At 55.4% G+C, this 27,383-nt stretch overlaps 8 protein-coding genes across 8 annotated transcripts; 5 read left to right on the forward strand and 3 right to left on the reverse strand.

Moving 5' to 3' along the window:
- Positions 1–807: 807 nt before the first annotated feature.
- On the reverse strand, positions 808–3,372 carry C8A04DRAFT_15269 (uncharacterized protein; the record flags this gene model as incomplete). Its single annotated transcript, XM_062778420.1, has 2 exons — positions 808–3,201; positions 3,259–3,372. The coding sequence occupies 2 exons, from the start codon at positions 3,370–3,372 to the stop codon at positions 808–810; spliced, it is 2,508 nt and encodes an 835-aa protein (XP_062633484.1).
- A 945-nt stretch (positions 3,373–4,317) lies between these two features.
- On the forward strand, positions 4,318–5,665 carry C8A04DRAFT_15266 (uncharacterized protein; the record flags this gene model as incomplete). Its single annotated transcript, XM_062778419.1, has 2 exons — positions 4,318–5,198; positions 5,281–5,665. The coding sequence occupies 2 exons, from the start codon at positions 4,318–4,320 to the stop codon at positions 5,663–5,665; spliced, it is 1,266 nt and encodes a 421-aa protein (XP_062633485.1).
- A 1,321-nt stretch (positions 5,666–6,986) lies between these two features.
- On the reverse strand, positions 6,987–10,816 carry C8A04DRAFT_32404 (uncharacterized protein; the record flags this gene model as incomplete). The annotated part of the gene is made up of 2 exons (XM_062782085.1): positions 6,987–10,363; positions 10,417–10,816. 2 exons carry the CDS (start codon positions 10,814–10,816, stop codon positions 6,987–6,989), a joined length of 3,777 nt encoding a protein of 1,258 aa, XP_062633486.1.
- A 2,109-nt stretch (positions 10,817–12,925) lies between these two features.
- Positions 12,926–14,854, forward strand: C8A04DRAFT_32405 (uncharacterized protein; the record flags this gene model as incomplete). The annotated part of the gene is made up of 2 exons (XM_062782086.1): positions 12,926–14,671; positions 14,759–14,854. 2 exons carry the CDS (start codon positions 12,926–12,928, stop codon positions 14,852–14,854), a joined length of 1,842 nt encoding a protein of 613 aa, XP_062633487.1.
- Positions 14,855–16,081: 1,227 nt separating this feature from the next.
- On the reverse strand, positions 16,082–17,596 carry C8A04DRAFT_15251 (uncharacterized protein; the record flags this gene model as incomplete). The annotated part of the gene is made up of 4 exons (XM_062778413.1): positions 16,082–16,193; positions 16,461–16,802; positions 16,944–17,112; positions 17,182–17,596. The coding sequence occupies 4 exons, from the start codon at positions 17,594–17,596 to the stop codon at positions 16,082–16,084; spliced, it is 1,038 nt and encodes a 345-aa protein (XP_062633488.1).
- A 666-nt stretch (positions 17,597–18,262) lies between these two features.
- C8A04DRAFT_40204 (uncharacterized protein) lies at positions 18,263–21,027 on the forward strand (the record flags this gene model as incomplete). Its single annotated transcript, XM_062784859.1, has 6 exons — positions 18,263–18,333; positions 18,408–18,684; positions 18,733–19,135; positions 19,193–19,224; positions 19,283–20,863; positions 20,950–21,027. The coding sequence occupies 6 exons, from the start codon at positions 18,263–18,265 to the stop codon at positions 21,025–21,027; spliced, it is 2,442 nt and encodes an 813-aa protein (XP_062633489.1).
- Positions 21,028–24,840: 3,813 nt separating this feature from the next.
- Positions 24,841–25,592, forward strand: C8A04DRAFT_32409 (uncharacterized protein; the record flags this gene model as incomplete). The annotated part of the gene is made up of 2 exons (XM_062782087.1): positions 24,841–25,340; positions 25,406–25,592. 2 exons carry the CDS (start codon positions 24,841–24,843, stop codon positions 25,590–25,592), a joined length of 687 nt encoding a protein of 228 aa, XP_062633490.1.
- Positions 25,593–26,743: 1,151 nt separating this feature from the next.
- C8A04DRAFT_15236 (uncharacterized protein) lies at positions 26,744–27,319 on the forward strand (the record flags this gene model as incomplete). Its single annotated transcript, XM_062778405.1, has 2 exons — positions 26,744–27,088; positions 27,131–27,319. 2 exons carry the CDS (start codon positions 26,744–26,746, stop codon positions 27,317–27,319), a joined length of 534 nt encoding a protein of 177 aa, XP_062633491.1.
- Positions 27,320–27,383: the final 64 nt, after the last annotated feature.

A 27,383-nucleotide genomic window follows, 5' to 3' on the forward strand; every position in this document is an offset into this window, starting at 1 on the left:
CGGGGCATACTTCCTTTCTGATCGGCGCCTAGAATTATGTATACGTAACCGGTCGTGCGAATATCAGCTCTAGTGAGGAGTCACTACTTCAAAGGAAGACTACCGCTTGGACGACTAGGCTTTGGGAGGATTGTACAAATAGAGATGTTTAGAAAGTGAGCATCTGATGATACCGGGTTTGGGAATGGACAAGGTATGAACCATAATTTGATACAGAATTCAGGATTTCCTTATCATTTTACGGCAAATGTGGTAGTTGATGAAGGATGTAATACTGAGAGAGCGCGAATTGTCAGGGTAGATTATTTCGTATCCTTTTGTCTACGAGAGTTTTCCTCTCCTCGGATAAAAGATGTCGAGTCCGAAATGGGAAGTCGGGGTGTAAGTGAGGTCACTTTTTGGTCACCGTACGGCAACTTACAGTACAGTACCTCTACACATACAATTGGGAATCAGCGTCATTCACTTGAGGATTGCACAGTGAGGGATTCCGAGGAAATGAGGTATTGTGTTGTGTTAATCTATTGCTAGTTGGTATACTCGCCGTCATCACATTTGCGTCCGAAGGCAGAGGAAATAACCAAAGCACGTAGTCCACGAATACAATCTGTTCCAACACAGTATTAACAGAATCCTCGAAATACCGCCCGAGTATATCCCAGTCCGTCCAAGATATGCATACAGTCCAAGATATGCATACATTCAACCCAAAAATCCATCCAACATCAAAATCATAAAAACCACCAAAACCCATCCAATACCAAAAAGTCCCAACCCCCAACCGGGTGGATTCCCCATGCAACTAACTCAATAAACCTGCGCCACCCTCTCCCCCGTGGGAAAAGCAACCTCATACCGCAACACCAACTTAACGCTCTTCCCCGCATCCAAACTCACATTCCACTGCACCTCCCCCTCCTTCCTCAACACCGCCGTCGCCTTCCCCCACTCCTTATCCTCCTTCCTCCCACCCACCCGTCCCGGCTCCCCCGTGACCACCCCCTTCGCCGCGACTCCGGGTGTCGTTGACACGGATAATCCGGCGGGGGTGAGGAGGTCGACGCGGATTTTCTCGTCTTCGGATACGGGCACTTGGTCGAGTACGGTGATGGCTACCGGTTTACCTGCCGCTGCGCGGGTGTTGACGAGTGTTACTGACCGTGTGTATACTGCGTTTTCGCCTTTGGTGAACATCCCCGTCGTACTCCGCGTAACCTCCGGTTTCGGGTACGCCACGCGCACAGCGGGGTCTACACCAAGCGGGATAGAGAAAGTATCCCCCGCGCTACAACGGGGCAAAGTCGACCTCCCCAAAAACGAACCGTCGAGGGTGAGCCCGGTAGGCCCGCGGAGAAGGGTCAGTTTGCTGGTGTTGCGGAGGGTGGCGCGGAGGTAGGCGGCGGGTTTGTATTTGGGGACTACGGTGCGGGTGAAGGTGATGGAGGTGAAGGTGATGCGGGCGACGCGTTGTTTAGAGGGGGTGGTGGAGGGGGGGAGGGTTTTGAGGTGCGGGAGGTCGTAGGTAGAGGTTAGGCCGGTTTCTTCGAAGGAGGAGTCTTGGAAGTTGAGGAGGGGGGCCGCGTCGAGGATGGTTTGGCCGTCGAGGTTGTCGGCGGGGATGGTGCTGGGTGCGTCGTCGGGGTTAGGGGCCGTCTGGGGGGGTTCGAAGAGGCCTTCGGATTGGGGGGCTGCTGTTGGTGCTGCTGCGGATCGGGCGAGGGCTCGCGGGGGGCCGGTCGGGGCAGCGGGTGGAGGGGGGGCAATGGGCCTGGCGTTGTTCGTATTATTGCTGTTCCCGAACAAACCTCCTCCAGACTGGTAATTATTGGTGTTGGTGTTGGTGTTGGCGTTTGCGCTACCGCCAAACAAAGCCGAAGTTTTGGCCTGGGGGGCAGCACTCCCGAACCCGGTGGGGGCCATCTGGTTGTTGTTCATCTGGGCCGAGCCGAACGCGGGCTTCTGCATGGGCTTACCGAACAGCGACTGGGCCTGTGCCTGGGCCTGGGCCTGGGCCTGGGCCTGCTGGAACGGGTTGGGGTTGACGCCGAATAAGCCGGCGCGCGGCTTCTGCATGACGGCGTTGTTCTGCTGCGTGCTCCACAACTGCTTGTGGTGTTGCTCCTCGTGGCTATGCACAATGTCGGCCTGCTCCCACTGGTTGAGCTTGCCAACGATCTTGAGGCGCCAGGGGACCAGCTTGGGCGTGTCGTCGTGTAGCCCCGAGAAGCTGGCCTGCGACGTGCTGAGGGTGACCTTGCTGTTAGCCCACGTCTCGGACGTCATGTTGGTCAGCTGCGCGTCGAAGCTGAGCGTGCCCGTGTTGCTGGTCGACGACAACGCCAGGTCGTAGCTCGGCGCCCAAAAGGCTGAAGACGTGACGTACGACAGCGTCAGGTCGCAGGTTATCGAGGTGGCCGTGTCGTCCGCGGCGTCGGTCTCCTTGTCCTTCTCCGTCACCAGCTTGACGTCTGCCAGGCTAGAAATCGAACTCCGCCGGGATGAGCCGGGGGTGAAGTTGGCGCCCGCATCGAGACTGATCTTGATGGTGTAGCACGACCGGGGCCAGAACTGCTCGCGTTCCTGGCGCACGCGGACCTTCTCCCGCAACGCCTCCCGCTCGCGACGCTCCTGCTTCTCCCGCAGCTTCTCCTTGGCTCGCTTGACCTTGGCCTTCTCCCGGTCCGCCTTGGCTTTCTCTTTGGCCTGGAGCTTTTCCAGGCGGGTCTTTTCCTTGGTGAGCTTCAGAATCTCCTTAGCCAGGTCACGCTCGCGGGCCGCGCCGTCCATGTGGTCCTGGAACACCTTCTCGCGCTCCACGCGGTACGTCTCGATGCTGGCCTCAATGTTGACGCCGCACTTGCGCTCCAGCGAGTGGTTGTACGAGTCGAGGATCTTGAGCCGGCTCTCTGAGCTCGAGATCACCTCGCGAGCGCGCTTCTGCTCGTCCCTCAGCGCGACTATCTTATCGCTGACTTCCTCGAGTGCATCGTTGACCTTGTCGTCATCGTCGTCCTCCTCGGACGTCGCTTCAGACTCTGATTCGGAGTCCGAGTCGGGGTAGATCTCCTGGAAGATGTCCCGGTTGGGGAGCAGTTTGACGGTGATGTCGGTGATGGTGGCCGTGCCGGTGCCCTCGACCTTGATGGAGTGCTCGTCGGCTGTGGGGGTCACGCCAACAACCGTGATTTCATTGGGGCCGGGCTAGATAGTTAATTAGTATGGTTTTATAAGAATATCTCGGTGGAATTCGTAACATACCTTGAGCGTGACATTTTTGATCTCACGGACAATCTGGGCCTGCGAGGGGAACAGCGTCACAGACCGGGTGGGCAGGTCCCGGACATGAAAGTCTTGGGTGTGAGGGCTCTCCATGGTCACTCAGGATCACAGACGATCAAACAGGTCAGAAATCTGTCAATTGAAGGGCTGGTAGATCCTAGAGTCTGGAGTGTGAAGATGGAGAGCAAATCCCAAGAGACACCGGGGCATTCAGCATTCTTATACCTAAAAATCCAGAAGAGTAACCAGAGCGAGCTCAAGAATGGATGCCTCAAGCCTCAAGAGAGGCTGTGTCATGACGGACAAGGCAAACTGGTGTGATTGGCGCTACAAGAAATATTGTCACTCCTCACCAGGCTACCGTGAGGAGTGACTCTTCAAGCTGACAAATGGGGCCGGTGGACGCCCTGTGATTGGCCACATAGTCAAGCAAGTGGGCTCGTCTTGGCGAGAGCTGCTGCGGATTGCTCAACTGTGCATTCCGCGACCCGCTGGCTGACAAAGTAGGGGGCACGTTTGTAAGGGGCCAGCAGCTCCAGGTTCAACGGCACACGCATTTGTCCCCTTTTCCTCGCTCACCTCTTCAAACTTGCAAAGGATGAACCTGAGCAGTTAAAGGAAAGAACGATAGCACATGGGCTCATGGGCAAGCTTTGCAGCGGGGAACCTGGCTCCCGCCCCACAAATTGGCTGCCACATGCCATACTCGCACTGTAAGACACGGTGTTCACACTGGCTTTCCAGTCTCAGCTCTCTTTCGTCTTCATCTTCCCAATGCAACCCGACATGACGTTTGCAAAGCCGGGACAAGACGGCGATCTTGACCGCTGCATGAGTTTATGAGCTGCGTTCCATTTGAGCTTTCCCAGCCTGTTGTTCAATTCCATTGTTTTCATTGCTTTCCTTGCTGCAATTGATGGTTCATTTCAATTGAACTCCCCGCTTTCGTCAATCCCAGCCACCGTGTCCATCACTTTCATCTCCGCCATCGTCTAGCACCCTCACCTCCACCATTGTCCTTCAGACTATACCACCGTCATGGACTCCCCGACGCAATCCCGCCCGCGCCCCAGCACCGGCCGTTACGAATCACCTCCCGCTTCCAACCCCCGGCGGCCATCGTCGTTCAATTCCGACCCCCGTGTGAGCACCGCCAGCCTTCCATACCGGCCTCGTCCCGATGACGTCGAGCGCCCTCATAGTCCTCCCCGGGCCTACCCCGTCTCGGAACCTCCCCGCGCGGATGCCCCCTACGTTCCTGCTACATCAGCAGCACCAGTCCAGGTCCCCGTCCAAACCTCCAGCACCAACGCCTCTTACACCACCACCAACAACAACAACAGCAACAACCCACCGCCTCTCACACATGCCTCACCCCGGCCCATGTCCGGCCCAGACCCCAAGTTCGACCGCAACGGGGGCGCTCCTCCTCCCAACTCTTACCCCAAGGCCAACACCTACCCCCCGCCGCCCACCAGCGCGGCACCACCACCTCAACCACCACGACCAACAGCCGTAGCTCACCCACCCGCCCGTGGCCCCACAACCGCCACAACCAGCTACAACAACAGCTACAACCCCAACCCGCCCTCTCTCCGCGAAGGCCGCCAAGACACCGAGTCCGCCCTGCGCGAACTGCTCGCCGTGCGCCGCCAGCAGGGCATGTTCCTCGTCAACGGCGTCGCGCCCACGGGGCCTTCGCAAACTGCCGGTTCGTACGGCGTCAACGGGCTGGGTATTGGTGGTGTTGGGCCCGGCAGGCAGGAACAGGCGATTGCTGCGGGCGAGGTAGAGAACCGTGTGAGGCTACAGACGGGGTTGGTGTTGATTGGGTTGAGGGGGTTGGAGGAGAGGGTGGGACGGGTCGTGGGACGGGCTGAGGGGGAGAGATGGAGGCGGTGGGTTGCTGGGTTGGGGATGTACGTTTCTTTTTTTCTTTCCCTTTTTTCTTTCTTTTTCCCCTTTCTATGCCTCCTCTCACACACTAACTAACATAACCAGCGCCTCCTTCATCCCCCTAGTCAAACGCCTCTTCCGCCGACCCCGGCACCACAGCCGCAGCCACGACGACGACAACGACCACAACAACACCCTCGACACCGACCACGCCTCCAACCGCACCGAGTACGCCTTCAAAAAGTCCCGCGGCCTCGTCTCCCGCATCCTGGCGTCGACCAACCGCCCCGGGCTGGGCACCATCGCCTTCTTTGTGTTTGCTGTGCTGTATGTCTTTCAGAATGAGGTGTCGTTGCAAGTGGCGCGGAATGTGTCGAAGCGGTTGAGGAGGTTGGTGGCGAAGGTGGAGGCTGGGCGGGAGGAGGTGACGGAGGAGGATTTGAAGGTTTTGAGGGGGTGGAGGTGGAGGGTTTTGCTTTGGAGTGAGTAGTGAGTTAGTGAGTGAGTTAATGATGTGAGGAGATGGGGGTGACGCTAGGAGTAAGGGGCTGATGAGAGAAGGGTGGTTTCTTATGACTTGACGAATCTACGATGTGATATAACGAAGGACTTGTTGGCGTGGGTAATGAGAATACAACGATGATTTGACCGTGAACCAATATTATGGTATATTTACTGTACGATTTGCTACACTCGTCCTCTAAAGTTGGTAAACTATTAGCTTACCCCCTTTTCCTCGACTTAGGACTCTCTCGTTTCACTTCCCCGTTTCGCGCGGCCCTCCTAATCTCTGCTTTTCCCCCCCCCCCCCCACGCTCTTAACGACAGGGATAGCAGAGGAAAGGGTGTCTAGCTGATGTATGTATGAACGGTAGAAACCTCGCCCATAGTGTACAACGAAGCCATTATGGCACAAGATCTTGGGATTTAGTTAGTGCGCTTAAAATTACGAGAAAGGGTACGAACAATCACCCGTTTGTTTCTAGAGTATGCGACCTGGCAGCTTGAGGCAAGGTAACTGCAGTTGACAAGAGGAATTATTACTCTTGGGATCATTGAGTCTTGGGATATCCTGCAAGTCACAGCAGGACTGACGACACCATTTATGACCGCATTTTTTGATTCATATCAGTAGAGCGCTGCCTGAGACACCGGATCACAAAAGTCTCGCTCGACGTCGAGACCCACAAGCATATTGATACTTCGGTTTCAGAATCACCCGAACTAACGAGTCACCGAGATTAATAAATAGCAAGTCAGGCTCTGGTATTGTTCTCAACTATGGCTGACGGAAACTATGGACCCCCCAATCCTTTGTATCCACCAGCGTGAGAATCGGAGTGCCTGAGCAAGTGTCTGTCCTTGGGTGACGCAGATATTGCTGCGGATTTCCCGCAGGAGAGCAAGGCTCCCGAGAGCAAAAGCGCCTCCCGTATGAGCGAAAAGCTCCCGTAGAACAGAAAAGCTCCCGTAAGAGCAAAAGGTACAAGCAAAGAAAAGAAAGAAAAGTAAAAAGCCCCAAACAAAACGCCATACAATGAAGGAGCGCATGACCAACCCAATCCGGTCTCCAGATGTCAGTCTCCAGATGTTAACGCGCTCCTGAAAATGCCTCTCCATTCCCAAACGCCACAGCCAGAAAGGGTCTCAAATCCCAAAGCCCTCCGTAAGCCTCTTTACCCAGTTCCAAAGCTGCAGCCAGAATCTCAGAAACAAATGCTGCAGCGGAATCCAGGTCTAAATACCCCATCCAGAAGGGACTTGAAGGCCGTATGTAGAAGAAGACTTAAAGGCTGCACCCAGAAGAAGACTCAAAGACCAAAACCCTCAACACCAAGCCAGTCGATCAAAGCCTGGTTGGCCCAACGCGGGGAGGCAGCAGTGGGCGAGGGAGTCGGCGCGTCTTCCGCCTCGGAGGTGTCCTCCTCTTCAGAACCGTCATTATCCATGTCCATTGAAACCTCCTCCATCGGCTCCTCGTCCATCATGACCACCTCCTGAACTGAGTTGGTATCCTCTTCCTCCTCATTCTCACTGTCCCCGTTCTCACTGTCCCCGTTCTCACGGTCCCCCTCATCCCCCTCATTCCCCCTCTGATAAGTATCCACCACCCCAGCAAACCGACCCGGATCAAACCCAACCCTCCCATCATCAAGAAACACAATAAAAGGACAATACTTTTTTGCCCACTCCGGCGCCCCCCTCGCCCACTCCAGCATCCGCTCCCGAAGCCATCGGTCGCGGGCCATGCACTCGTGCAGATTCGCGCCGATGTATCGGACCCCGGCGATCTCCTCGGGGGTGGGGAGGACAGGGCGGTGGATGTAGCTTGTGGTTGTGCCGTCGGGGTTGGTGAGGGTTATGGTTTGGGCTTGCTCCGCCTGCTCGGCCTGAGTTGAGACCTGGGTAGGCTGGCGATGGTCGACTAGCGAGATGGACAGAGCGCTGAGCGCGGAGGCTAGCTCGGCGAAGAGGAGAGGGCTGGCGGCGATCCGGTAGGCGAAGGCGGCCGCGGCTGTGGTTGGGCGGCGGGGGGGCGGAACGAGGGGGTTCTCTGCGGAGGTGTTGGTGTGGTTCTCGGCAGTGATGGGATTGGTCTCCTCGGTGTTGTTGGGAGTCTTGTTTTTAGGTTGGACACTGTCGATGGCGGTGGACTGCTTCTGGATAGAGACGGTGACCTCGGTGTTGGGAGTCTTGTTCTTGTTCTCTTCCTGGACGAGGTCAGTGGTGAGTTTGCGAGCCATGGTTTCGGCCGCGATGCTAGTCTCGGCTGTCTCCGTAATACGTTCGAGAGTCTTGGTAACCTCGACGGAGTTAGTGGTCTCGGAGGATTCGGTGCTCTTGGGAGTCTCTGAGCCGTTGGAGGCTTCGGTGGTTGTACCCGTGATGGTCTCAGCAATGGTCTTGGTGATGGTCTCGGTGACCTGCTCGACGGTGTCTTTGGCGGTCTGCTCAACCTCCTTGGTCTCCATCTCGATCTTGGTGTTCTCCTCAACAACAAGCTTTGCCATAGCCTTGGCATGGTGCTGAGCAATGGTGTCCTCGAGACAAACCTTTTTGGTCTCGGGCTTCAACGCAGGTTTCTCAACAACCTTAGCCACAGCCTCAGGCTTCACCAAATACTCCCCCTTAATCCCCTCCAACCACGTCCCCTCGACATCCTTCCCCTTCCCCTTCTTCTTCCTCCCCCCATTCTGCGCAGCCGCCCTCGCCCGCATCTCATCCCCAAACCTAATGATATACTCCCGGGACAAAACCTTAAACCACAGTCCCGTCGTAACATTCTTAAACACCAATCCCTCTTCCCCCTCCCGTTCCTCCGCCCGCCTCATCAATCCCTCCCTATCCTTCGCAATCGACCACAACGTATGATACCCGACCACCGGCACGTGCTTGACCCCAAACTCGGCCGCAAACCTCTCCACCTGCCTCGGATGAATCCGTCTCGGCGGCTCTGCGTTATTGCGCTTCGGATTATTGTGCGTGAACTCGGCCATGGAAAAGACGAAGAGTTCGTGTTGACCTTCGGGGTAGTTGTGTGGGTTGCCCTGGATTGAGGAACCCACCAGCTCCGCTTGGATGACGATATTTTTGTTGAGAAGCGGGAGGATCTTGGTCAGCCCGGAGTTGATAACCGTCGTCCAGTAGACCCTCTGCACGCGAGCAGACGAGGGCATTAGCAAGTGCGGGAGGATGTCCCGGCGCTGACTGCACACACCAAGACGGCCGTTGGGGTGCACGGCGTGGTGGACGAGGGCGTCGGCTGGGTCGGTGCTGGTCGGGGACGGCAGCAACGGGAGATTGTCGGTGCCGGCGACGCCGGGGGTGGTGTGCTTGACAAAGTAGATGGAGATGGTCGCGCCATCGAGTTTCTGCGTCTCCTGGAAGATGTAATCCCGGTACTTCTCGGAGACGAACAGGTGCGGGCAGTTTTGCATCCGCGACATGTCGGTGCGCGGGATGAAGGCTGGCGGGTCGGCGTGTTTTGTCGCCACGGGACCGGATGACACTTGCGCGGGCGACGGGGTGGGTGCGGACGCGGGGAAGGATACCGATGCCGCGGGCATGGAGGCTGACGCGGCCGACGCGGCGAGGACGGCGGTCTTGTGCGTGATGGGGGTCACGGTCACGGCTTTGGTCTTGGTGACCTTGGGTGAATCCGGGTTCACCACCTCGTCGGCCGTCGTGTCTTTGACGACGACATCCTTGCCCTTGTTCGCCACACCCTCACCTTGGTCGAGACCCTGCTGCCGAATCTTTCGCATCAACTCCTTGATCACTTCCAACGGCGACGGTTCCCTCGGGCCCTTGTCCTCCTTCTCCATAATCTCCTGCACAAGCTTATTCTCCTCCTCATCCTCACTCTCCACCAACACCTCCCTGCCATTGTCCTCCTCATCCCCATCCTCATCATAATTAACCCACTTCCGAACCCCCAACTCCCCATCCAACTCCCACCCCCCAACCTCCCTCAACACCTCCTCCTCCCCCATCTCCTCATTCCTCTCCACAAACTCCTCCAACCTCTCCTTGACCCCCGGAAAATCCTCCAACGCAAACAAGTACCCTTGTATAACCCTGTCTTTCCCAAAAACCCTCATCTTATACGTCGCCACGCGATACCCAAGCTCCCCTTCGAATTCCGTCAGGGGGCCGACCACGGAAAACGAGGAGTCGAAGATGCGGCAGGGGAGGAAGGAGTCGACTTCGAGGAGGAGACCCAGGCTGTGGGTCGTGATGGAGGCAGATTGGGAGGTGCGGACTGTCCAGCCGTCGACGCGGGCTATGGCGCTGTTGGTGTTGTCGTTGGAGGAGGAGGAGGAGGAGGGGGGGAGGTAGGTTACGGAGGTGATGCGCCGGATTGAGGCGAGGTGGCGGGTGTAGGTTATGGCGGGGGTGGTAGCCATATCGGTGAGAGAGGAGATGGTGGCTTTGGATGAGGTGGTATTGTTGGTTGGATTGACAACTTCGGTCGAATTGATAACTTCAGTCGAAGTACCTTCAGCCAAAGTAGCTTCAGACGGAGTGACGGTCTTCGGAGCAGCAGCTGTAATGTCAGTGCCGACGGTGGTCTCAGTGACTGTCTCAGTGACTGTCTCAGTGACGGTCTTGGGCTGAGCCTTGGAAGAAGTCAAAGTGTCAGGAGCGACAGTTGTGATCTTGGTAGCAATGGAGGATTGAGTCTCGACTGTAATATGGGTTAGCTATGATTGGAGTGAGAAGTAAGATTGTGGTAACTACCTGTGGCCTGATTGACAGTAGTGAGAGTAGCAATGTTGGCTTCAGGAGTGAAATTGACCTCAGTGCTGACATTGGACTGATTGTTGACTTCGGTCGAAGTATGGGAAGTGGTCTCAATAGCCATCTTGATCTCAGTGCCAGATGTGATCGGAGCGATAACTGCCTTCACGGTCTCAGCGCCAGCCTCGTTCTTGATCAGGGCCGGATTCTCAACAGAGGCTTGAATGCCAGTATTGACCAAAGTCTCTTTGTTAGTTGACATCTCGGCATTGCGCTCCGAGGCAGGAGTCAGCTCAATGGCCTGAGTCACGCCCGATTGGCGGGAACTGTTGGACTCTGCGATGGCCTCGGAAAGCCAGGCGTACATGTTGGCTCCGTGGATTGCTCCGACGGATGCCATCTTGGACGAACTGGACTGTGTGTCACTTTGTAAGTGCCGATGATGTAGCTAAAGTCCACCGTGAGTGATAACCTGTTGGCTGTGTGTGAGTCGTGAAGTGCAAAATGAAAGGAGTGAAGATGGAAAGATCTTTGGAAGGAAAAAGGCGGAAAGGTGCACGTGATGTGAGATTTAAAAAGAAACGAAGGACAGGTTGTGAACCTCTGGGAAAGAAAAAGGCAAAACGGTCCACGTAATATGAGGTTTAGAAAGGAAAGAAGTGAAGGATGCAAACCTCTAGGGAAGAAAAAGGTGGAAAAGTCCACGTGATGTGAAGTTTAGAAGCAAAAGAAAGGAAGATTGCAAACCTCTGAGAAAGAAAAAGACGGAACGGTCCACGTGATGTGAAGTTTAGAAACAGAAGCAGGGAAGATTCCAAACCTCTGGGGAAAGACAAAGCTTGAAAAGTGCAAGTGATGTGAAGGTCAGAAACAACCGAAGCGAAGATCTCAAAGCTCTGGGGAAAGCAAGAGGCTGAAGCGCGCAACTGATGTGATGTTTAGCGACAAAAGAAGTGAAGACTGGCCACCTCTGTGTAGAGAAAAAGGCAGAAAAGCACAGGTGAGGTGAAGGTTAGAAACAAAAGAAGAAGAAGCTGGAAGGGTGTGAAAGAATTTATACCTCGGTGTTGAGAGGAGCCCCGTGTGTTTTCAAGGCCCCTTTGGGAGTGGAATGGCCCCCTTCAGCACCAGAATAGGGAGGATTCTGAAGAGAACAATAGCCCTGTTCAACCGCGACTTACCTGAGAAGAGTGAGGCGTGCAATGCGCGTTCAAGGCTGGACCCACCCCACGCTTGAATCAACCCACGCCTAAATTCAATCTTGCTTCAAAAATATTAGGCAGCTGCGAGATTTCGAGTGAATGGTGCACACCCTTTGGTGTTTCTGATCTAAAAAGAAGGTCGTGCCTGACAACAGCATCAGTTGTGGTCTTGAGATGGTCCGGTTCTCGTGATGGTGTTGTTCGTTTCAGTTCAGGATTTCGGAACCACCACTATTTATAGCCAACAGTTCCGGCCATTTCGCTCTAGCCGCATGGTGAAGCCCGGTGTGCCGGGCTGGGTAGGAATAAAGGATCCTCGGGAACAATGTGTCGACACTTTGTCGTAGCCCGCCGGCTGACCAACATGATCTAGCACCACTACACATCAGGTGACAGAACAAAGCCAAACACACGATGAGAATCTTTATGATGAAGGGGATGGATTACTATCTGCACAATCTCCAGTCTTGAGACGAGAAAATCAATCTGTTCCAAGTGCATGAACTGTCAGGAAAGGTTAACTAGGAACTGAACTTCAGGGGTTAACAATTGGGGAGACCCTGAGGTTCACCAAGGAGACGAAACAGGATCAAATTGGAGGCGATAATAGAATCAATTCCTCGTTGCAATGAACCATTAGGCCTAAGCACGGGAAAGTTAGCTAGGAATTGATTCTGTCTCGCCTCTAATTTGAATCGCAAAACAAGGGGCTAGCTCTCAATGTGCATGACACTCCTACAAGAAAAGATTACCGGCGCATATACTGGGGCCAGGGAATCACCGAATATCTGATTTAGAACCTCTGTGAAATCTGAATCCACAGGAATGGGAACATTAGCACAGTCGTCTACTCAATTGACCTCAAAACAAGGCGAACAGTTCGAATGTCGTTGGGCTGATTATATAACCAATATGCCCCTCCATGTCGTTCAGGTGGCCCGTGCACCATCCTGTCGTTTGGATGGCCCGTGCACCTCGTTTAATCCCCGTTACGCGCTAACCCTTTCTGACTGATCTATGCGTCGCGTTTTGTTCTGGCGACGGCAGGTGCAGCAACGGCACAAACCCATCAAACGTTTGCAACTTCCCTCGACACACCCTTTCCACTCCAAATCTTCCACCCCGCACCGACGTCCAAACGGACCAACTTTGTGTCAATTCATCAATTTTGACGGCCCTGGGACAGTTGCCATCTCAATTGCGCCTGGTGTTTGTTATTCTGTTGCCTCTAATCACACTTCACCCGGCGCGCAAGGCCGACGGACATGTGCTAGCGCGACGGCGCACCCGGCAATTCCACTTCCACAATGGCCGTCCGCTCCGATTCACAGCAGGCGGTCTTTTCGTCCTACGCGCCCCGTTTGCGCACCTACAACAATGCCCTCCTCCAGCCAGTTCTCCCGGGCGCAGCGCCCGCCAACCCGCTAGCCCGCACCACCAAGCGGGGAACCACAATCATCAACTACGCCGAGGACGGCTACGACTACGACGATGATGACGATGACGATAGCAGGCGGCGCCCGACTGGGTTGCGCAGCCTGCGCCGCGACGACAGCGCCGCCAAGATCGATCCCAGCGAGAAGGTCGGCAAGGAGACCTCCGAGCCCGTCGACATGCAGGGCGTGTACCGGGATTGGATGGCTAAGTCCCGTGTGAGCCGGTCCGATGCCCAAAACTATGCGCAGGCCTGTCTCCCTCTCACACTGATTCCCATCCGAATCGATCTCGAGATCCCCGCCTTCACCCCACAGCCTGCCCTTGTCGCACCCGGGCCCGTCGACCCCAGCCATCCGTACTACAAGCCGCAAGAGACGACAGTACCATACCGTTTGCGCGATGCCTTCCTCTGGAATCTCCACGAAACCCTGATTACGACCGATATGTTCGCGACGCAACTTGTGCAGGACCTCGATTTGCCGAACCGGGCGATGGCCATCGCCGAGATTAGCAAGCAAATACGGACCCAGCTCGAAGAATACGCGGGTGTTGCTCTGCATCCTCTTTTCCATTCTCACGCTACACGGTCGAGCGCGCCAGAGCCCTCCAAGGCGGCTAGCCGCCTCGATTCCGCGACGCCTGGCCCCAATGTCGTTCTCAGCCGTGCCGACACGCCGCTAGTTCCTGGGGGCACCGTCAAGCTTACCGCTGCATCAGGCGTTGTCCAGACATCGCAAGGCGACATCTCCGCTGCGGCGACTCCCATCCCACCAGAAGACAATGCCGCGGACGACGACGCGAGCCCAGACGACACGTACCGTTGCATCATCAACCTGAACATTAACCTGTCATCACAAGTGTACACGGACAAGTTCGAGTGGTCGCTTCTCCACCCGCCGGGGACTGCAGAGGTCTTTGCCAAGCAGACATGCGCGGATCTCGGTCTACACGGCGAATGGATCCCGGCCATGACACATGCCATCTACGAAGCCGTTCTCAAGCTCAAGAAGGAAGCTTGCGAGTCGGGCGGCTTGGTCGCTGGCTGGGGTGCATCTGCGGCCGCGGCAGCTGCTGCTGCTGCCGGCGGTATCCTCCCGGCGGGTGTGTCCACGAATGAGTTCCCCAACGATGCGGCCGTGACGGCCGGGGGCGAAGGTGCCGGGTGGCGATACGACCCCGAGCACTTGGCGGATGACTGGGAGCCGAAGCTGGAGACGCTTAGCAAAGAGGAGATCGAGAAGCGCGAGGGTGACCGCGAGCGGCAGATCCGGCGTCTGCGCCGCGAGACGGCCCGCTTCAGCAGTAATACGGGAATGGCCGGAGGCGTGCCTCTTGGGTTCGCATTTTCCGGTCTCATCGAGCAGGAAGAGGAGCGCATGGGCCGTGGCGAGCGCAGTAAGAAGAAGAAGCGGTTCCGCAGTTTGTCGCCGCCGCCCGGTGGACGATCGGGCACACCAGGAGGCCGCGGCACACCGGCTGCTGGTGGTGCTAGTGCGGAGGGGTATGGTGGTGGTGACACGCTGACGGACCAGGAGCGACCGAACTGGCGGTGCTTTCATTGCAGGGTGTGGGGGACGAGTGCGTGGGCGGTGCGACCTGGGCCTATGGGGCCGAAGGTATGTTTCTTCTCTTTTCCGTTACTCCCTGATCTTGGTTTACAAGATGCTCACATGCTCATGGCCGAGATGCTGACGTACCTCCAGACCCTCTGCAGCAACTGCGCCTACATATACGAGCGCTACCGCGTGCTGCCCCGCTGGACCAAGCTCCTGCACGCCAACGACGCCCGGCCGTTCTAGAAAGACGCCAGGGGCAGACTCGTTCCCTACCTCGAAACAATGCCCGAGGCGCTGTATAAACTTGACTATTCCACCGTCCGTCCCTACGACCCGTTCGCGCCGTCGTACACGGACATCATCCCTGTTGACCCGCCCCAAGGCTCCAACCAACCCTTGTTTCCCGACGTCGTCTCGGACATCACTCCTGTGGCTTACCCGTCGGTGGTCGTCACCTCAGATCTCGCCGCTGCTGAGGAGTCTGCGCCGGTCGAGGTGTTTACCCCGCGCAAGTCGCGCCGGATTGCGAATAAATCGCCTAAGCCGGTTGCAGCGTTGCCGTCGCGGGCCTCGCAGGTGCTGAGGAAGAATCGGCGCCGCAGGGAGTCGACAGCCAGGCCAGAGATGAGGGTGGGGTGGGGTGTTTAGGGGGGTTCAATGGGATGAGGGAGTAGGGAGAAATTGTCAGTGGTTTAGTTGAGTAAGGTGGGCTTTTGTGATGAGGACGGGACGGGTTCTTGTTTGTTATGGAGTTTGGTTAGGTATGGCTGTTTTGGGGTGATTGACCTGATGGTTGGTTGAGATGATCGGGGATTGTTGAGATGATCGGGGACTGTTGAGTTGATTGGGGGTTGAGCTGATTGAGTCGATGGGGATTGTTGACCGGTTGATGAGGTCAAGTTGGGCTTCGGCTATTTGTTACCGGTTTGTTGTTACTTTATGTATTGTCTTGGCGTCGGAAAAGGGGGCGGAATATTGGGGCATGTGTGCTCTTATCTGTGTTGTGGGGTTAGGTTGAGTTTTGTAGTCAGGTACCGTACTCTGAGGAGAACTGAGATTATTATGGACTCGTGGTGTCGGAGTGAAATGATGGGACGGCTGTGTTGTGCTGAGCTTGGTTGGTGAGTTTGTTTCTTTTCGGTGGACGGTGGTCGAGTTGAGTGCTGCACTCCTTGCATGGGTGGGTGAGTGCTGGAAGCGATGGAAGCGGTCTGAGTATCAAGATCCTATTCTACAATCTATGCCTATGCTAACCAAACCATAGAACGGAAACAAACCAACGTCGAAAAGAAACCCCCAAATATAAGACCTCGAACGTAGGAAACCATCAACCATAAGAAACCCCAAAAACAAGAAACCCTCAAACATCAAAAAAAAAAAAAAAAAAAAAACCCTCTTTATGCGCCGAGGCCCGATTCACCAGTTCCTATCGCGTACTGACGTTTAGATATCAACATTGCCATTAACATCTCAAATATTCGCCGAAATCCCCGGCTGGATCTTCTCCAGCGTCGCCAGCAGCTCCTCGAAAAACTGCTTTTGGACCTTTTGCCCCCACTGATTTGTTACATGGCAGGCGGGTCTGTTTATCAGTTAGCTTCTGGAAAACAATTAACCGCATCAACTGGGACGGACAACTCTGACAGACAACCCCATCCATCAACTCTGACGGACAACCAACCTCCCGAGACAGATTGCAGCGCGATACCACCAATGATGATGATATCAACGCAACATGATCCGGGAATATCACTCGCCAAAGACGATCAAAATATCGATGTAAGGTGGGCCCAGAAGAGGGTGAGTGGACAGGGGGGAAAGAAACGAAGAAAGAAAAGAAAATACGTACTCCTGAACATGACAATTCGTCAAATATCCCCCATGGCTCTCCCCCCCAGCAACAACCAACCCATGATACAACGTCCTACTCCCTTCCTCAGTCGACCGCGCAATCCACTTTTCTGCTGTCCGTTCTGCTGCGTTTCCGGCCCGCTCCCGAGCGAGCCCAGAGACGCAGTAACTTGGGTTGGGGGTGTTGATTATCACGGGGAGGTCTGTCTGTGAAGTGCGCGAGGCGAGTTCGCGTACCGCATACAGGACGAGGAGTTTGCTGAGGGGGTAGCGGCCGGACATGAGGGATAGGTCGGGGTTGTTGAGGCGGGTGAGGATGGGGGTGTCACTTTCGCTTCCACTTCCACTTCCACTTCCGCCTCTGCTGCTCCCCCTACCACCGCTGCTTCTCCTGATACCACTGCGCCCATCGACATTGCCGTTGCCGTTGCTGTTGGTGTTGTCCTTGCCGCTGCTACCCACCCCAACAACGCCCTCCAACTCCCCCAACGGCGCCAAATAATGCAACGCACTATTCGGCACCACAAACCTCGGCGCATATCCCGTCCTCGCATACGACGCCCGCAACACCGGCAGCAACAACACCGCCAACAGCATCGTGTGCAGCACATTCACCGTCAGCGTCTGCTCAAACGCTTGCGTCCGTTTCTCTCCCCCGTACCCGTACCCAGTGGTGGTAGTGCTGGGAAAGGTGCTGGGAAGGGGGTTGTCGGAGGGACTATACCGAAACGTCCCCGTCATAATCCCCGCGTTAGCCAACACCCCATCCACCCTCCCCAATCCCCCACACCGCGCCGCAAAAGCCTGAACCGATTTCGCGCTGTCCATGTCAAGGTGCCACACCTCAATCCTCCCCTCTTCCCTCTCCCTATCTCCCCCCCTCCTCACACCCTCAAGAACCAATTCCTGCCGCGCCGCATGTCCCTTCTCAAGGTTGCGCACCGCCATGATGAGTTTGCCCAGGCCGTTGTGCAGGAGGTGGCGGCTGGTTTCGAGGCCCAGACCGGTGTTGGCGCCGGTGACGATCATGGTTTGGTGGGGGAGGTGCGGGGTTGGTTGTGGGAGGGGGAGGTTGATGAAGAGGTTGGAGAGGATTGTGGAGGTGGCGCCGTGTAGGGTTGAGAGGGCGGGCATGGTGGGTGGATTTGGAGGGGATTGGTGAGGATTGATGGTGTGGGTGTTGGTGTTGGTGGTGTTGATGGTATTGACGGCGTTGGTGTTATGGTGAGTTAAGTGGTGAGTTAAGTGGTGAGTTAAGTGGTGAGTTAAGTGGTGAGTTATGAGATTGATGTGTTAATACAAAAGATTATGGTATTGATGATGGTGGCTGAGTATCGTAAGGGGTATCTTGTCGCTAACTTCTGATATCGAGCATAAAACCAAGACAACATGCTCCGCAACGTTGTTTTATACGTTCTTCATCTTCCCTATACTTTTCCAGGTAAACCCAATCGCCTCCGGATTTATTATCTCCAAAATGACTGCGCATCTCAGCCTCTTACAGTCTCAGTCCCTACCTACCAGGCTACGAAACAACATAGGAGATTAGCTCCGCTCGGCGTCAGCCCTAGAGCCCGGAAGTCTGGGCGCCGGGGCTAAGCAGCCCGGGCATTGGCCGGAGGGTGGGGCCGCAGCGGAGCGGGGATAATATCTCCGCTCCGCCCATTGCGATGAGACAGGGGTATGACTTCTCCCTTATACCTCCGTACCGACGCACTCAACTCCGGCGAAGTTGTTAGCTCCTACCTCCGTTGCGTTGTTCATCTTTTCTTGCATCTATTCTTTTATTCCCGCTCTATCATGGACACCACCCGACGAATCGAAAAGCGCAATCGGCCTCCGCTGTCCTGCGAGCCGTGCCGGGCCCGCAAGTGAGTTATCTCCTCTTAACAACCCTTTACCTTACCCAGTAATTATACCCCGTAAAGTTCACTTACACAACCAGATCAAAATGCAACCGCGCCACGCCCTGCGACAGCTGCACCAAGCGCAACCAGCCCTCCGCCTGCCACTACGCCGCCAACGTCCGACGGACAGACAGCAGCAGCAACAGCAAGAAAAGCAGCAGCGCCAGCAACATCGCCGATCGGTTGAAAGACCTCGAGGCGCTTGTATCGTCGCTGGCTTCGCAGGGTCTTGTTGTGCAGCAAGGGCCGGGGCCAGTGCAACCACCAGCACCACTAGCAGTAGCAACGGACGGGGCTCAGGAGAGTAAGCCGGCGGTTAGTGTCAAGACTAGTGGGAGTACTGCGGCACCAACGCCGTTGCAGATACCTGTTCATGATCCCGGGCAAAACGGTGTTGAGCCGGAGACGCCGCGGCTTCGACAGAGCCAAGACGGGCAGGTGCATTTCCTGGACTCGAGTCACTGGCTGTCAATTTTAGAAGACATCCGCGAAGTCCGCGAGCATCTCTCGCCCGAAGGCATGTTGGTGCATCACGAGGAGGAGGGCTCGTCCAAGGGCAGCGACGAGGGCATGGGGGGTATGGCGAGTATGACAGGCTTGACAGGCATGGGGGGTCTTCTCCCGGAGCCTGATAACCCGGAGTTGACCTCGGTGTTGGGGCTGGAGGTCAAGCCGGATTTGGATGAGATCTTGGCGTCAGTTCCGCCGCGGGGCGTGTGTGATAAGCTGATTTCGCACTATTTCAACTCGCGGTTTGGGATATTGGGTTAGTGACTGATTCGGTTGATATGTCTGCTGGAGTGCGAGGCTGACCTCGATGCAGCTATTATCCACCCGTTTGAGTTCCAGAAAGATGTAAGATCCCTTTCCCATCTGCCAAGTTAGTCGACCATTCATTGACTCACCTACACAGTACGAAGCCTTCTGGGCCGCCCCCAGCAAAACCAACCCCATCTGGATCGCCCTGCTCTTTGCCGTCCTGACCGTCGCCACCAACCTCTTCCGCCTCTCCCGCGCACACGAAGCGAACCACCCCTCCACCGCCGCCACCCTCCCAGAGTCCCAGCTGCTCGAGAGACGCACAGTCGAATGCCTCATCCTCGGCCGTTTCGCCACCGCCCACGCCCACGCCCTCGAAGCCTTCGTCCTGCACCTACAGAGCCGCTTCCTCCACGCCGGCCGGAACTCGGCCTCCACAGCGCTCATCCACATCTGGTTCGAGGCGGGGACCATCATCCGTCTGGCGTTCCGCATGGGATACCACCGTGACCCGGCGATAGTAGGCCCTCAAGACCCGGCGGGGCCTGGGCGCGGGCGGCCGTTCTCGCCGTATCAAATTGAGATGCGTCGGCGCGTGTGGACCAATATCTTCCAGGTCGACGCGCTCATGTCCTTCCAGATGGGCTTCCCCAGCATGATCCCGACCGAGTGCTGCGACACACGCCCGCCACGGAATCTGGACTATGCCGATTTCAACTCCTCATCCCCCGTCCTCCCGCCCGGTCGGCCGCTAGACGCCGATACCCCGATTGTGTACGCCGTCGCCAAAGCCAGCGTCATGGCGGTGTTTAAGAAGATCGCGGCGCACACCCAGTCGCTGATACGGCCAGACTTGGACCCGAGCTCGTCGTACCAGTACCGCGAGCGGACGAGGGAGCTGACACGGCAAGCGCGCGCGGCGTATGCGGCGGTCCCAGATCAGCTACAGCGACGGGACGTGGCGCGGTGCACGATGGACACGCCGGCGCGGATTGTCGAGCGCACGAATATCGAGCTGTTGCATCTCAAGAGCTTGGTGGTTCTGAATCGCCGGTTTGTCAGCTATTCTTTGCATTCTTCTTCTTCATCGTCTTCCGTTCCTGTAGAGCCGGAACTAGAGCGGTACACAAATGGGGGGAAGGCACAAAATGGAAATGGCACCGACACGGTCCCGTGCGAAACCGACTTCCGCCGAACTTGCGTCGAAGCCGCGCTGGGGATCCTCGCGCGGCAGGCCGATCTAGCCGCCGCAGCACAACCCGGCGGTCGGCTGTATGAAGACAAGTGGATGCTAGCGTCGCTGATGCAGCATGACTTCCTACTGGCAGCCATGGTGTTGTGCCTGGATTTGTCCGTACGGCTGAGCAGTACCAGCGCGACGGTTGCTGCAGCGTCACATGGTATCACCGCGATGAACATCGCAGACAAAGACATTTACCATACTACAAACCAGGATGAGGAAGACCTAGACGACCGCATCTGCCGCGCCCTACAAACATCCCGCAGCGTCTGGAGCGCCAGCAGCATGGCCTCGCCCGAAGCAAAAACGGCGACATTCACGCTGGACTTGATGCTCAAAAAGGTGGCCGAGAAGCGACGGCAGAGAGAAGAGCGGTATGCGGCTGCCGTGGCAGCGGCGGCTGCTGCTGCTGCTGAGCCGGTGTTCCCGGGACAGGGGCTGCCGTATGCGGAGATGATGTCGAGCGTTATTGATGGATCTATGATACCGGACTGGGTGAGTTTTGGGTTTCTTTTGAAAGATGGGATATTGTGGGGGATAGATGCTGACAGACACAGAACTTGCTTGATCAATATTTCCAGAATCCGAACATGGAGATGCCCGAGATGGCTGCGTTTCAGGGCGAGCCGGGGTTTCCGTCGCATGTGCTGGAGCTTTAACGGTCGGTTTCCGGTGAACTTCTCTGGGCGAGAAGAGTGCAAAAGTTGGTTTTGATTTTGGAAATATTATGGGTGTTAAGGCTTTTTCAACCTGTCGGTTGTTCTTGCCATCAGGCTGAAGCCGAGGTTTACCCTACCAATTTCTTATTACGGCCATGAGGTATTAGTGTACGATACTGCTTCACTCCTTCGGACCAGTGATATTAAAAGCATCAAACATTGAATTAATTAAACCTGAAACTTCCACAAGAGAAAACACGAAACTTGAAAAAGCTGAACAAAAAGCATAAATCCCTCCCAGCTCCGTATGTCGGATTCAAAACACCTAAATTTACAGCCCAGAAACCCAGCCAGCACCACGCGAGCTCAACATGTCTATATCATGGTCAAAAATACCGAATACCCGCCAACCAGGATGCCCAAATCCATACCCTCCTCCCAAGCCATTCGAGACACTTCTATATAACCCGCCCTCTCGACCCATCATCTGCCAGCTCCTCCTTGACAGGGTCCCTTCTAGCTCCTTAACAAGACACTTGTACCGGTGGCCAACCTTGCCAGGAGTCAAGACTCTCGCGCAGCTGCGGAAATCGATCACGGCGCCCGGGGGGGGGGGGAGTGTATCGCCACTCGTTGCGCTAGAGGCGTGATCCGCGTTATAGAACACGTCGTCCGCCCTTCGCCGTGCGCGGCATGGCGAAGAGTTCACCCAGCAGACCAAGACCTCTTAAACTCGGCCGTTTTGGCCTGCGTCCAACGGCTGCGTCCCGGAAGGCTCTGCCATTGCTTCATGTTTCTTGGGCGACACGCTGTTGCCCTCGTCTTGCTCCGGTAGGAGGAGGATGGTGAGTTGGTGGGTCATCTTCGATGTGTTCCGGAGCGGAGGTCCGGCCTGGTTGTACGGTGCCTGAGCCCGCATGAGCCGGCGGCGGGGATGGGGGTCCATCCCAGAGGAAAGATCCCGATGAAGTCACCCTCTCCGGGGACAGCGATATTGACATGAGCGGTGTAGACTCTTAGGGCAGAACCGGCGAATGGATCAAACGTCTCTCGCCGCTCGTCTCAAGGGGGATCTCTTTCGGGCGATGTATACCTTACAGCTACCTTACAGCTAGCTTGGAGCTTTGATAGGTACCCTATCGCTGGGGCCGGTGTGGTTTTGGGTGCTGGGTGGGTACCTCGATAGGGGGTGTGGAAAGGAGGATTGTCGTGAGTAGGGCTGAGCTGTCGGTTGTTGACCCCTTGCGAGTCCGAAAAATGACCTGGGAAGAGTTACAAGTTATCATTTTGGGACGCGCGACTTTGACATCTCGACAGGTAATGTCAACTGGGAGTCTTAATTTTGATGAAAGGATTGTCTGGTCCGTCTTTTGCCATATCACAGTTTACGATGTATACCTTGATAACGACAACAAGACTGCCATATGTGATGAGCATCTCTTGTATAACCTATGATCACGGCGAGGGGCGGTAAAGCCGGTTGTGGAGTATGCAGTAGCTGCAGCGTTGCTCCGAGGAATCGGCAACACTGTAACAAACACAGCCAGCGTTCCTGGACAGGGCTGCTTGCAGGCAGTGGAGGCACGGGATACGGCGTGGTGAACCGCGCTTATATGTATTACCGCCCTTGTCGACCGGGCTCATCTTGTCCCTCTTGGAGAGATGCAGCGAACAATGTAGCCGACATGGATGGCAACGCGTGCAACGGGTTGGGGCACCCACCGACCCGTGGCAGTCCCCAAATCCTCCATGACCGCCACGGTTTAAGCAACCTCAAAGCGAAGGGTTTCCGAGTTTCGTAAGGCCCAACTCAGCGCATCGCAAATGGAAGCCTTCTGAAGTCTCCCGTTTCCTAACTTCCCTGTCATCTGGACCACATGAGGGTTGCTCCGCTCGACAGTGTAATCCGTCGAATGTTCTCTAGAAAACATCCTGGTGGGGTGCTGGCGAAGCCGGGAGTCGAGAAAATCCGGAGCCAATGTCTTCAAACATTCGAGGGCTGCAGCACAGCGGCTCGGTTCGGTCAATATTTAGCACTGTCCTCGGATGGCAGCCAAATTGCATCCGACAGGTAGATGGGAAGGAAGGTACATGGGGAGAGGGTATATATAGAAGGTCCAACAGCCATGTTTACAACTAGGACCACCAAGGTGGTCAATGGCCTAACGGTCACCAGCGGCGGCCCTCGGGAGGGCTGGCCTGCGCTGGGGCTCAATCCGAAACCTCTCCGGTGGTCGAGTGTTCGAGTCTTATAGCAAGGGCAGGGAGGCGTCATGAACTTGCTGGCTGACGGCGTGAACCCCTCCATTACGGGAAGGCGAACACAAAACCGGAACCTCCACTACCGGGTGGAACGGGTTCCGTCGTAAACTCCCCTTTTTTTCTTTTTTTTCTTTCTTTTTCTCTTTTTCCTTCCCCTTCAGATTTTCATGATCCACCTAGGTAGTTAGTTATATGTGCTGGAAGGGTGGAGCAACTCTTTACTTAATGTTAGGTAGCTCGTTCCTGGAGAAGGCTGGGAAACTCTCCATTTTTTTTCTCCCTGAGGAGTTAATCACGTTCCTTTACTCAAATTGTTGACGACTGGAGGGTCATGTTACATCTAGAATGGAGGGCCGTCGCTGGTGATTGTTGAAATCTGTGTGTAGTTGTGAGCTGATCAAGTTTAGTTCACATTGAGCTGGCCTTTCCCTCCATTTTCAAGTCATAAGAGAGTCAGGTGCTTGCGAACGGTGTGAATAGAGGGGCCTTGAAGATTTTACACGCGACTTGCGCGGTTTTTCGCGGTTAATCTACCCTGCTGCTGTTTCTTCTCACTCGTTTTGGCCAGATCGCATGCGATCAAGTGTAAGACATGGAATGGGAATACACAGTGTGAATGCCCACGTCACTGGCACAATCCGCCTCGCTTTCTCGCCAGTGCCTCCAAGGTCTTCGCTCCATGCGGCTCTTCAACCAAATTCAATTCACCTCAGCGATGACCTTGAGCGATGCCCTCAAGCGAAGACTCGACACATCACACCTTTCTGCATGTCAGATCCTCCGTCACTGCCTAACTATGAGGCTCAACACCAAAATACTCGAAAATTACTGAGTGTGTTTCTCTACCCTCTGGTGTTGTCCCCACGCAGGGGGCTACACGTAGTTCCCAAGTGGCAGCCACCGTACGCCCACATTCGTTCGAATTCGTCCGGATTGTCGATCCCTCCTCGGGAGCCGTGTTGTTCAGCTGCTGCAAGAACGTCAAAAGAGAAAACATGAATTTTGATAGGACTTAGGGAGCCAGTTATCGGCCTGATCTGTTGGGTTGGGCTATGGTTGGGTTCTGCTTTCGGCAGCCGTTTGGGACCCTAACCCTAGATTTCGCAACAAACACAATAAAAGGGGGTGTCCGACTGAGCCTCAGATCCATGCCTGATTGTATCCAACATGTCCACGTGTAGTGTAGTCCCGTTATTCAATGAGCTAAGTCACTTATGTCATTCGGTGAGCAAAACCCAACTATAACCCAACCCAAAGGATCAGGGCCGGAACATGAACAGAAGTGAGGTATCGAATGACGGCCCTCGATATTTTTGCTGCAGAAAATGAGGTGATCCTGGGAGAGGGGGAGATGTGAGGCTTCATGGGGGCATGAGAAGATCGTGACCGAGTCATAAAAGGGCGTTGTCCGGGGCGAATTGTTCTCTGCTCATTTGTATTCTCCATCAGCTCTGGAGTAATCGAGCCTTACCGACACAACCATAGCGAATAAACACCTGCAATTAATTCCTCGTTACTTACCAATCGAACAACCAATAATCACCACCCACAATGAAGCTCACCGACCTTTCCCCACTCCTCCTTCTCCTGGCCCTCTTCCATGCCATCTCCGCCACCATCTCCGCCACCAACTGCGGTATCCCCGACAGCGAAGAATACTGCTTCGGCACCCGCTACAACTCCTCGCTTGTCTCTAAGTATCCCTGCGGTGACTCCCGTCTCGGTCCTGCCCGCTTACCCACCAAACACGACGAGGAACCCGTCGCCCGCGTCGTCGGCGCCATACTGTCCGACTACAATCCCTTTGGCGGGCTGTGTCCGGGTGCCTTCTTGGAGGCATGGACGAACGCAACGAATGGGCGGTGGAAGTACCCGCCGCATAACGGGTTCAAGCTTACTTGGGAACCGCTTGATGTCATGATCCTGCCAGTAGGCTCGTTGTTGGATCGGTTTGGGGATGAGGGCGGAAAGTTTCTGAGTCCCGTGGGTGTACAGTATAGGGAGCGGGCGATACCTCCGGGTAATTTGGCGACTCGGGATGCTGATTCTGCGTAAGTCTTTCTTGACGGTGCTCAGTCCCTTGTCTGATTTATAAGACATTACTGACCGCCCACAGATACCCGTACAACTACCATGTGTACACGGTGATCAAGCCGCTACGTGTGCTATCCGGGAGGATTGAGCCGTGGTTTGGACAGCCCGGAGACGGTGTGCAGTACAAGCTGGATGATGATATTACCGTGTGGTCGTTGGTTGAGGACAGATATCTGCAGCCGGAGAATGCGTTGGTGCGGCTTCCTTGATCTGTGGATTTGTTTTTTTACGCTTGTTTGGTTTAATCTGATGAAGTTTGGAAAGGGATTTTCGATGCAAGCTGTTTGATATTGGTGTCTGGGTATCATGGGCTGGCTATAATTCAGCAAGTTGCGTTGCTCTTGGCATAATTATCGACAGGCTTATCACCTTTCTGGTTTGTCTTACCGAATCCGAGCCCTAGAACATACCCATGCACTCTAGCCCTTTAACTTTAAAGTCGTTTCCAGTCCATTTCACTCTCCTGCCAGAGAGTCCAAGATGCTCGCTCCAAGTGGTTCTTGAACTAAATTTAATTGGCCTCAGCGATGCCCTCTAACGAAGTCCCGACACCAGGTATTACCGAAGCCTTCCGCAAATCCTACCAATCAATGAATTCCGTCACATCTTTCTGCACATCAAATGCCCCGTTATCGAATTACTCGGCCCAACACCAAAATACTCGGTAAAATGCCTCAGTATATCCCTCAAATTACCCCAAGCTCTTGTCACACCTGCAGAGCATTCCCGAGTTGACGAATCCGATTACCAGTAACCACTAACCAGACTCCCTGACACCCCAGCCCAGTCCGCTGGAGATCCGCAGATCCGCAGATCTGCTGCGGCTCTCAGCCCGGTCTGGGCCCGCCCAGCCAACCCCACGCCGGCATTCGTCCGGGTTCGTCCGGGGCCTGCGGGCTGCCGATCCTATCCCGGATTGGGTCTCGCGCGCTGCGGCCCGTGTTCTTCAGCTGCTGCACGAACGTCCAAAGTGACCCCAAGGGCCCAAAGGGGAAAGCTGGGATTTCGGATTTCGAGGGCAGCCAATTAGAGATGGGCGGATGTGAGACATCGGGTGACGACGCTGCATTTTGGCTCAACATTTTGGTTGCCGAGAGGGAAGGGATTGTGGGCGAGACTGTGAGGAGGAGACGCGAGGAGGAAAAGATCCTCGTGGAAGGGAGGATGGGAAGGTGGTGAACAAATCAGCTATAAAAGGGCGTCGTCCTGGCCGTGGTGTTCTCCCAGGTTTTTGTTCTCCGTGTGCTCTTGTGTCTTCAAGCTCGACCTAACGTCTTAATAAACACCACCAACTAATTCCTAATTAATTACCTACCTTACCTACTTTAATCACCCAATCAACCCCAACAACACCACAACCATGAAATTCACCACCCTCCTCCCCTTCCTCTCTTTCACCCTCTCCCACGCCATCCCCCTCACCCCCCGCGACGAAACCTCCACGACCTGCGGCCGCCGCAACACCCCCGAATACTGCGCCGGCACCAACTACACCGTCTCGCTCCTCTCCACCTACCTCTGCGGCGACTCCCGCCTCGGCCCAACCCGCCTGCCCACCCTGCACGACGACCTGCCCGTCGCGCCTGTACTCGCCACCGCCCTGTTTGGGTACGACCGTTTCGGTGGTCTCTGCCCGGGGGCGTTTTTGGCGAGGTGGTTGATTCCAGGCGAGGGGTGGTGGCAGTACCCGCCGCAGGATGGGTTTGTGCTTGCGGATCCTCAGGCGACGACTCAGACGAGTGGGAAGAGGGGGGTGAAGCGGGCGGCGGCGGCGGTGGATGCTGGGACGCCGATTGATGGGAATGTGACGCTGGCGGTGAACACGTTGGTGGATCGGTTTGGGAGTGAATACGGGAACTTTGTGAGTCCTGCGGGGGCGTCGTATGGGCAGAGGGCGTTGCCGCCGAGTAGTTTGGCGACTTCGGATCCTGCGTAAGTCTTCTATCTTTTTTTTTTTTTTTTTTTTTTTTTTTTTTTTTTTTTTTTTTTTTTTTTTTTTT

This window comes from Dichotomopilus funicola (genome assembly GCF_033296635.1).
Source record: "Dichotomopilus funicola strain CBS 141.50 unplaced genomic scaffold C8A04scaffold_87, whole genome shotgun sequence".
Lineage (NCBI taxonomy): Eukaryota > Fungi > Ascomycota > Sordariomycetes > Sordariales > Chaetomiaceae > Dichotomopilus > Dichotomopilus funicola.